This window comes from Salvelinus fontinalis, chromosome 6 (genome assembly GCF_029448725.1).
Source record: "Salvelinus fontinalis isolate EN_2023a chromosome 6, ASM2944872v1, whole genome shotgun sequence".
In the NCBI taxonomy this organism is placed as follows: Eukaryota; Metazoa; Chordata; class Actinopteri; order Salmoniformes; family Salmonidae; genus Salvelinus; species Salvelinus fontinalis.
The window spans coordinates 18,856,795-18,867,320 of record NC_074670.1 but is presented as its reverse complement, the minus strand read 5'-3'; the positions used below and the strand labels follow the sequence as shown (position 1 = coordinate 18,867,320).

The window sequence follows — 10,526 nt, the reverse complement described above, 5'->3', positions numbered from 1 at the left end:
TGTAAAGAGAAATGGTCCAAAATTCCTCCTGACCGTTGTGCAGGTCTGATCCACAACTACAGAAATGTGTTTGGTTGAGGTTATTGCAGCCAAAGGAGGGTCAACCAGTTATTAAATCCAAGGGTTCACCCTGCACTGTGAATGTTTACACGGTCTGTTCAATACATGAACACGTATAATTGTTTGTGTGTTATTAGTTTAAGCAGACTGTTTGTCTATTGTCGTGACCTAGATGGAGTTGAGATCAAATTTTATGACCAATTTATGCAGGAATCCAGGTAATTCCAAAGGTTTCACATACTTTTTCTTACCACTGTACATATTCTCTCAATAGACTACTTGTCTGTATGAAACAGTACAGTATACACATGGTAACAGATTGCAAAAACACAATTTGATTTTATAAATCGGTTGATTTAATGTTATGTGCTGACAAGACAGAGAGATGATTAGTATAAAAACAGACACAGCTTAACATAGACATTAGCATGGACAATTGTCTATCAGATACAGTAAGAATCGTGTGAACAGAATACTGCTCTGTACTCAGAACAAGTGAAAAGGCAGTTCATAACATTGAATAAATATGCATCCAAAGCAGATCAATGGGCCAATAAAAGTTAGTATAAAAATAGAGAATATAAGTATTAAGTTATGAAAACATCTATTCATATTAAAGCTGAACATTTGGATCACCCAAGCATTTTTAATTTCCAGTATATAAAACTATTTACAGTAAATCCATGGAAGACTGATTATACAGGAGTGAATACAGTTCAGTTCAGACCCATTTTATCCCAGCAATCACTCAATCACATTTATTTATAAAGCCCTTTTTACATCAGTAGATGTCACAAAGTGCTATACAGACATGCAGCCTAAAACCCCTAACAGCAATCAATGCAGCACGGTGCCTAGGAAAAACTCCCTAGAACGGCAGGAACCTAGGAAGAAACCTAGAGAGGAACCAGGCTCTGAGGGGTGGCCAGTCCTCTTCTGGCTGTGCCGGGTGGAGATTATAAGAGTACATCGCCATTAAGGACAGATTGTTCTTCAATCTGGCCTAAAGCAGACTAAAGATTTCTAAAAAAGAAAATTACAAACAAATAACCATTTAAAATGATACATGCACCAACACTACAAACTTTATCAAGATATATAAAATAGAGAATATACATAAATATGCATTGAATTTGACTTTACAACAATGATGGAAAAATAACATTCCACATTCCAGGTGGAAAAATAAATGACAACAAATTCAAAAAAACAAATGTGGTTGATAATTACTATTTCTTAATAGGTTACAGTATGTACAAAAAGCTTCTGGTTGGTCTGTTAATTATTATAAAATAGAGAGATGTCTGAACTTGACAGATAACAATCACAGTGAATTGTCAAAAATAGTAAATCACATTAGATTGGATTCCAGAATACCATTTCATATACTGTACAGTGCTTGTGGTAATCTATTGTCTCATATTGACACATTATATTGTAATGATATGCAGTAAGATGCAGCTTCTGAGAACTCAAGAGACACGGTACATATGTTACCACATGTAGCTGCATATCGTTACAGTCTATAGCCGGGCTGCCCAATCCTGGTCCTGAAGGGCCGAAACACTACTGGTTTTCATCCTCTCCTAATCAGGGACTAATTCAGACCTGTGACACCAGGTGAGTCCAATTAACTACCAGGTAGAAACAAAAAAACAGACGTGTTTTAGGCCCACCAGGACCATGATTGGGCAGCCCTGGTCTATATCCTACAGTGCACATTCACCATTTTGATGCTTCATAGAGGTGACAGATGAAAAGGTAGTCTATAATATTTACAAAACTATATAAAATCATCATAAAAGCTTAGGCTTTCAGCTTATTGCTGAGGATTCCTGAGATGTTATGAGCACCCAATGAAGGAATACCCCTCGAATCAGGCACTGATTTAAACCTAGGACACCAGGTGGGTGTAATTCATTATCAGGTAGAAAAGAAAACCAGCAGGCTCCGGACCTTGTGGGGTAAGAGTTGAATACCACTGGAATACAGTATCACACTAAACTAGTCAATATGCAACAGACTGTCTAGCAGGCCTACTCTAGACACTTCAGCAATATGAATAGACTACTTTTAATCAGTGGATTACCCTAAACCAAAACACACTGGCAGCCCTTAGGGGGGTGCCTGTAGCAATATTTGCTAAATGCCTGTTTTAGTACATTCCTTGTTTACTTCAGTGGCAATTCTACCTAAGAAAGTTACATAGAGGAAATCCCCAAAACTGATTTTCACCAAAAATAAGAAAAAGAAGTGTACAGCAATTAAAAAATGATATAATGAAACAAGTTGTGCTCCCCGCTAACCCTTCAAATATTTTGTCAAACTATCTTAACTGCGCCTCACCCACACCTTCAAAAACCTGCATTGACCCATCGTGATTGGCTCATAGGTAACAGGGCAGTTTTACCTCCCCCTCTCCAACCAGTTGGTTTAGCTCTTCACAGCCCCCCATGGCTGCAGAGTGGCATAAGGCATGATGAACTGCGGGGGTGGCTGGGGCAGGACGTAGTAGCCGAACGCTGGGGGAGGCGGAGGCGCGTATATTGTGGTGAGGAACACAGGGCCCTTCTTCTTGTACGTTGTGGGCCACACAGGGGCAGGGTGGTAGAAGTACTGCTGAGAGGTGGGCTGGAGCTGGAGAGAGAGCGAACAGAGGGAGAGAAAGATGTTAGATAGGATTCTGATTTATAGTTAATCTTCATATCAATAATCAGATAGTACTTAGAGAGCACTTCTTCTGGATGTGTAGGATTTGGTGCTACGTGAATCCACGTGTCCACAGTGCTACATTGCGGATGTCAGAGATGGAGATGTTGTTCCACATTAAGGTAATGTAGATTAACAGAAAAGTTCTTACCAGTGATTTGGTGACGTTCTGTTGAGCATGCTCCACCCTGAACCTGTCCCGAACCCTGGGCATCATGGCAATCACACAAGGAATGCCCTCCACCTTTTCTTTCTTTCCCCCTTTCTCTTTCTTCTTCTCCTCATCTTTTCTTCCCACCGTCTCTCCATCCTTCCCCTCCTCCTCTGTGTCGCTGGAGACAGTAGAGCCACAGTCAGACGAGGTGGCGGAGTGGTAGTCGGACGTATCCAGGTCAACATCTTTGTCTTCTTTCACATCTTCCTCATCTTCCTCTTCTCCTTCTTTGAAACGAGCTACTGTGAAGTACCTGCAGTTCTCCCCTGACCTGGGAGAGAGGAAAGAGAATACATTAGTTCCTGTAACAAAACCTATAAACAACCTTGTAGCCCTTTCCTGCAGTCAAATGACCTAGTGGCTTCATGGGTGGAATGTTATTAATATTTTTCATAATCAAAAAAGCCGCCGAAAATTGGGTGTTTTTTTTATATTTCAGCCTTCTGTGATGTATATAAAGTGTAATATTGGGATGCAAACTCTAAATTGAATACATTTCAACTCTATATCTGATATGGAACAGGTGTCTTATTTTTTTTAAGCCCATAACCATATGTGTGAGGTGTGTACTTTTGTTTCACAATAGATGTGTTTAAGATTACCAAGAAACACTTTCTGTGACCCTGATTTAACCCAAGTAAAAGGTTGAAGGGTGTAACAGTTTCACTTGTATCAACCCATCTCACTCGGGATCATTTCCTCATTGTAGTGGTCTCACCCTCCTCCTACCGTAACTTGATGAGTCATCACATAGTGGGCAGGTTCGTACAACACATGCATCATGATGATAAATATGGTACCTCCAGAGAGCTGATTGTATGACTGTACAATGAATGATGAATGAAAGCCTTCTTCCTCTGCCTTCTGAGACTGAGTATGTCACCGTCTCACTGTGTGTGTACGTCTGTGCACGTGTGAGTAACATAGTGTGACTCACCGTGCGCACACCTCCAGTGGGTCGATCCACAGCGCAATCTCACATGGGAGGCCCAGCTCGCTGAGTTTGAGCTTGCTCTCCTCACACGCCCTCAGCACCTCCTCATCACACGGCACCCCCTCGCTTACCCTGATGCACCTAAGAGGGGTCAAAGGACAGAAAGCTATTCACCTGTACCACAGTCAACTTATCATCTTCTCAGAGACATCCATACGAAATAACAATCCAGTTACTTCCCTTCTTTAATATTTCACTTCCCTTGTTGTTTACCTGAATGCATGTCCTTTGTTGGGGTTGTCGGGGTACCAGTGGTCTTTGAATTTGTTGAGCAGAAGTTGCCGCAGCTTTCCAGCAAAAGCGTCAGCTTTGGTGCCATCCAAGCCTCCCCGCTCCACGGCTAGGTGTCTCAGGAAATTCACCCCTGCGTTGACCTCTCTCTTCATCGTTTCTGTGAGGAAATAGGTGCAGAAAACATTAGTCTATCCTGTAAAGCTACTCAACTAATTTAGAAGATTTGAACCAACTGTATAGCATGGGAAAAATATTCTAAAACTATAGCGTGTGTGTACAATTCACAAGCCACCACCACTATCAACAAAATTATTTTCTCAGTTCCTCAAACCTTAGAATAGCCCTATTTCACAGTCTAATGTAGGGCAGGAGGAAGTCAGCTCCTCGGATAATACCACTTCCTAGAGTATTTAGCCACTGTGTGTTTTCTATTATCATTACCTTCAGACCACACTAGAGGTATATATATGTTCAATGTACGCAAGTCAGACTGGCCTTCTGTTGTTGAAACAAACTGGGAGCCAAAGGTCGTAATTTGTATACAGGCAAACAAGATGCAAATAGACTCATAGGCCATGTTGGCATATGAATATGTCACATGCTTAAAACGTGTCAGATTCAGGTACAGACCAAAGGTACAGTATGTGCCTTCTGATCGATTCAGTCTGTTTCTTCTCAATAGTGCCAGACAGTGTCAGATTGACATAGGGGAGAAGGTACAGTACAACCCCTGCCTACAGTACCGGTCAAAGAAGTGGAATGTTTGCCAGCTTAGCAGAAACACTGAGCCAGTGTAGCTGATTAGCCATCATGAAACTACGTATGTGAGGAGTGTAAGTGTGTTGACTTCCTGCTCTGGTTTAGTCGAGGTGCGAGGGTTAATTAGTGTTGTTAGTGTAGACCTGACATACAGAGAGTCAGGGAGAATCTGAAAAAAAACACTGGTTGCATCAGCTTGATGAAGGCGTGACAATTATGTTCCACCTTAAGCATCTTCCCGGAGGTGACAGACTTTGTCTGGTGACACAACTATGTACTAATGGCATTACGTAAACTGTTGAGCAATTATACAGAAACAATTTGTTTCTATAGGTCACAAGTGAAGAAGTAAGTTAATTTCCCTTAAGACCAACATAACAAATAGCTTTACCGTACAGTCCCACCGGGCACAGATGTCAGTTCAACATCTAGTTTTGATTTACATTTGTTTGAGTGTCAACTAATGTGAATTCAATGTGAAATCTGAAGAGAAAAAAAAATCACGTCATTGGATTTAGGTTAAAAGTTTGGTGAAAAAAGGACAAAATGACCTTACGTTGATGACTTTATGCAAATCCAATTAGTTTCCCACGTTGATTCAACGTCATCACATTAATTTTGGTGGTTGAAATGATGAGGAAACAACGTTGATTCAACCAGTATTGTCCCAGTGCGGTAGGTTCAGTGAGCTTATACAGTTTGTAACCACGTTATAACTCAGTTGTAGAGATATACCAGATGGTGAGGTAACAAAGTCATATTCAATACATTATTACTTCACAATATTGCTTTCAGATGCTTTTGATGATCACATGGTACTGTGATCGTATCTTATTCAATAACAGAATGCATTTTTCATTAGAACTCTACCAGTACACGGTCACAAGTCCTTGAAGAACTCGGTGTGCCTCAGGATGTTATGTCGAAACTCTCTCCCTCTGTCTCTCTTTCACATAAACACACACGCAGACAGACACAGATACACACTACAAACAGTACCCTAAGTCTGAAGACAACTCTCTAAACCCAGCTGACGATGGTTTTTCAGCTAGGATTTCCTGTTTCAGATTGCTGCCATAACTGAAAAGCATTTGCAGGTGGTGCCTCTAGTCTGCACTCTTAAACTGCCTCTTCCCACCATTGGTGGAAAGAAAGAATGTTAGACAGGCAACAGGATATTTACAGTTGGGGAGGGGGTGACAGACTGGTATTCCTTTTTACCTTAGGGGTATACAGAAGAAGGGTAGACTATTTGTTCATACATGTGATCTCATCTAAAAATGTGGCATGGACCAATTTCAATGGAATGGAAAAGATTGTTTTCATCACCATGTTGAAACCCAATAGGAATGTCAGTGAGAAGTTACTGATGTGTGACCTTAATTTGAGGCAGTTTGCTACAGCAGGAAAATAATCCTGCATCAACAGGAAATGGGAATTACTATGTGGATTATAATTAATGTACGTTTCTGTAGGGGTTGATACATTTTTTGTAAGGGAAAACTTCAGAAGCCTTTTTAAACCTCAAATACACTAAGTTTAAAATGTCCTGTAGTGCAGAACAGTTCTCCTGCAACAGGGTGACCAAATGAAGATCCTACATCTTTGCAGAAATACAGTAACACAGACTGTTACAGACACAGACTACCGACTCATCGCATTTGTTCTGACTGACTAGTTCCCAGTCTGACCACTTCTCTAACTTCACAGCCACATAATGTCTTTCAGTCTAATAATATCGACCACAACTATCGCCACATGTTTGTTCTTTTTCAGACTGCACAGCAACATATAGATGTAGGATCTTAATTTGACCTGTATTGTCACTCGATCATGGTTAGGCTATTAGCTGACCAAAGGTAGGCTACATGAAAATTGTAATATTGTTAATATACCTGTGTGTTAGTGTGCTCCTCTGTATTTCCTGCGGTGCATTTCAGCAACAACAGAGTGATCAAATTAAGATTCTACAACTGTAGAGATATTTCTCAAAAGTGTAACTAACAGACACATATTTTGGCCACTGCTCTACATCACTGAGGACATTGCGAGGCAAATTGAGAGACATGAGCCTCTCTGAACTTAGTAATGTGGTTATTGTGCAGTATCTAGGCCAGGGCATGTAATGGCAAGGGTTATCAAGTCAACAGGTGGTGAGAAGTTTCATTCTGTGCGAAGCTCCACTCCACTGTCTAGTGTGAAACCTCTTACAGCTCAGAGAGCTGACCTCATGTTAGATGATGGCCCAGTCATTTACTGGTTGCCTCATCTGTCATCATAAACTTTGCATATTAAAGTGCCATTATCGCTGTCATGACTAAATCATTCACTACCTTAGTTAGACCGGATTGATGTGGACATTGCTCATGATTAGATTAGAATATGTTAGGGCCACTGAGACCAGAATTAAACATCTCCCTGACTATAAATGACATTTTTCAGTTAAAAAATGTAATGCCATGAACAGACCCTCATCTATGTCCTAGATCTGTGTGTCCTAGATCGGTGGTTCCCAAACTTTTTATATTCCCGTACCCCCTCTAGCACCAGGGTCAGCGCACTCTCAAATGTTGTTTTTTGATGTCATTGTAAGCCTGCCACACACACTATACGATACATTTATTAAACATAAGAACGACTAAGTTTTTGTCACAACCCGGAACGTGGGATGTGACAAAGAGCTCTTATAGGACCAGAGCACAAATAATAATCTACAATTTTGCTCTTTATTTAACCATCTTACATATAAAACCTTATTTGTTCATCGAAAATGGTGAGTAACTCACCACAGGTTAATGAGAAGGGTGTGCTTGAAAGGATGCACATACCTCTGCAATTTTGGGTTGTATTGGAGAGAGTCTCAGTCTTAAATCATTTTACACACACAGTCTGTGCCATTATTTCGTTTTCATGCTAGTGACGGCCGAGAATCCACTTTCACATAGGTACAAGTAAAAAAAGAATATCCCGAGTATAAATCCAGTAATGTATACACCAATGGTGGCACTTTAACTGGGGAGGGCGTGCTCATAGTAATTGCTGGAACAGAATTAATGGAATGGTTGATACCATACCATTCACTCCATTCGTTATTATGAGCCATCCTCCCCTCACCAGCCTGCTCTGGTACACACACTTAAGGTTAAAACAATACATTTTGAGAAACATTTTGTTTTTTAAACACAACTGAAAACTTCAAGGAGTTGGTCTGATGTGACGTTATTGGCATCCTCTCTTGCTTGAGGGAAAAATAGAGGACATCAACCACCCGAGCCACGGCCTGTTCACCCTGCTATTATCCAGAAGGCGGGGTCAGTACAGGTGCAGCAAAGGTGGGACCGAGAGACTGAAAAACAGCTTCTATCTCAAGGCCATCAGACTGTTAAATAGCCATCATTAGCCGGCTACCACCCAGTTATGCAACCCTTTACCCTAGAGGCTGCTGCCCTATGTACATAGACATGGAACCACTGGTCACTTTAATAATGGAACACTAGTCACTTTAATAATGTTAACATACTGTTTTACTCATTTCATATGTATATACTGTATTCTGTATATACTGTATTCTAGTCAATGCCACTCTGACATCCTAATATTTATATATTTTTTAATTCCATTGTTTTACTTTTAGACTTGTGTGCATTGTTGTGAACTGTTAGATACTATGACACTGTTGGAGCTAGGAACACAAGCTTTTCGCTACACCCACAATAACATCTGCTAAATATGTGTATGTGACCAATATAATTATATTTGAAGACGAAAGCCCCCCCCCCCCCCCGTACACTTGTTCGATGTCATGACATACCTGGACCTCCTATTGAGATGTGACTTTTGGTAAGTAAATCAGGTGATAAAGAGGTGAAAATTAACCTGGGTGTGTCTTTAAAGTCAAGTCAGATCTGTAGGTAAATTGCATTTACATGCAGATCAACCATTCCAGAAGCAGAGACTTTGAGTGACAGTACACAGTGGCCCACTGCCTCTAACAGACAAAGCAGTAACACTGAGGTGTTGATATTGCAGCAACCCCTGTATTGATCTTTGTGTAAAGACCGAGACATGACCTCTCTACAGCCCAATAACAACATATATGTCAGTCCATGTTGTGCAAGTTTGAGAAAGTTGACATGGTGTCCCAATAATCTGAACCAGTCCACTGAGCCTAACACAGTTCCATAACCTATATAATAAGATGAGTGAACACTGGCAGTGAGAAGCTTCTGTGTTATACATGCTGTCTGTATTTCTTTAAAACCAGTTAATTAATATCTGTTGTTGTGTAATATGGCTGCTTGGAATATTATGGTTATAGCACAGTAATGTTATAGCAGCATATACAATGCATTAATGAGATTGTTGGCTCATGCCATGTGGTGAGTCTTGTTGATAGTAAGTTCATGTAAATTGCAAGAAAACAGCTAAAACGTCAGATCTAAAAGAGTGGATTTGAGTGTCCTATAACCCGGCCACGTGCTTCCTGAGCCCATGGAAAGAGTCCACACTGCAGAGATTGGATACATTGTAACACTTGAACTCAAGTGATTGCTATAATGTAACTTGTGAAGAACATTAAATGGTTATCATTTAGAGATCACACATCCTATAGGCTACACGTCTAACAGATTTCAGATTGGGTTTTCCGTTCAGCCCGTGGTTTTTGTAATTTTACGCGTTGTGGTGTCGACTTTTTTTTTTTTTCTCTCGTTCGAAAACATTGAACAGGGGAGTGGGTTCTCAACGCGGAAATCCCCCCATGTAAATGGAAATTCAAAAAGTTTACTTGAATAGATTCTGCGATTATCCTAAAGATTACGTTTTCATTGTTTAAAATATACAAACTTAAATAATATTCCGATTTGGGAATAAAAAAGCTAAACAACAATTATACTAGGCTACAATTAAATGATTACATGCTACAAGGACTGTCGTGGTGAGTAGGCTGTTGTAATTGCTGTAATTTATAGTCATTAAGCAATATATTCCCTAAATAATAAAAACATTTACAACGTGTGTAATAACCAAACAATAACCAAGTTATTTAAATCACATGTGAAAAGATCCTACATTTGTTTACAAAATTATTTTTCAATCACATCAAAAGGTTGACTTACACATATGGTAAACTTCTCAATATGTCTCCCTTACCTTTATAATAACAGCAGTATTTTAAATCTCCAGTACAATGACAATTTTCTCTATTTCCTTTCTATATTGCTGTGATCAGACTACTTGTATAGTTATCGGCACATGTTGCTTCCTTGTTCTCTTTAGTACAGTCAAAGTGATCCACGTTCCTGGTTTTGCGTTGGTCTTTGGGAATATCTCAATAGCATTCTCCTCGCGTCCTCTCTCTCGTCTTTTCTCAAAACCCATTGGATGAGAAAGCAAGAGGTCCCGCCCCTCTGACCTTCTCCTCCAATGGGTTTTGATAAAGAGACGAGGAGAGAGGACGCAAGTATTTGCAATTGAGATTTTCCATGTGTTGCGTAGGAGGGTCTGGTGCAAGCGAGAAGTAACACCGTCAATATGACTCACTTCCTTGTTCAGTGC

At 40.2% G+C, this 10,526-nt stretch overlaps 1 protein-coding gene across 2 annotated transcripts; it reads right to left on the bottom strand.

The window, feature by feature from the left end:
* Positions 1-399: 399 nt before the first annotated feature.
* Positions 400-10,277, bottom strand: LOC129857283 (maternal B9.15 protein-like). 2 transcript variants are annotated; one of them, XM_055925362.1, is made up of 5 exons: positions 10,122-10,277; positions 4,191-4,368; positions 3,921-4,058; positions 2,921-3,254; positions 400-2,697 (listed from the first exon to the last, which is right to left on the bottom strand). In XM_055925362.1, the coding sequence occupies exons 2-5, from the start codon at positions 4,361-4,363 to the stop codon at positions 2,494-2,496; spliced, it is 849 nt and encodes a 282-aa protein (XP_055781337.1). In that variant the 5' UTR covers positions 4,364-4,368; positions 10,122-10,277; the 3' UTR covers positions 400-2,493. The 2 variants fall into 2 exon arrangements, with proteins under 2 accessions (XP_055781337.1, XP_055781338.1); XM_055925363.1 differs by lacking the exon at positions 10,122-10,277 and adding an exon at positions 4,543-5,180.
* Positions 10,278-10,526: the final 249 nt, after the last annotated feature.

Bases quoted from the DNA above. Each gene is read 5' to 3' on its own strand.
- LOC129857283 (XM_055925362.1), bottom strand. From the start codon at position 4,363: ATGAAGAGAGAGGTCAACGCAGGGGTGAATTTCCTGAGACACCTAGCC. The intron at 3,255-3,920 runs GTGAGTCACACT...CCTCTCTCCCAG, and splicing joins CCACTGGAGGTGTGCGCACG to GTCAGGGGAGAACTGCAGGT. The intron at 2,698-2,920 runs GTAAGAACTTTT...CTCTCTCTCCAG, and splicing joins AGAACGTCACCAAATCACTG to CTCCAGCCCACCTCTCAGCA.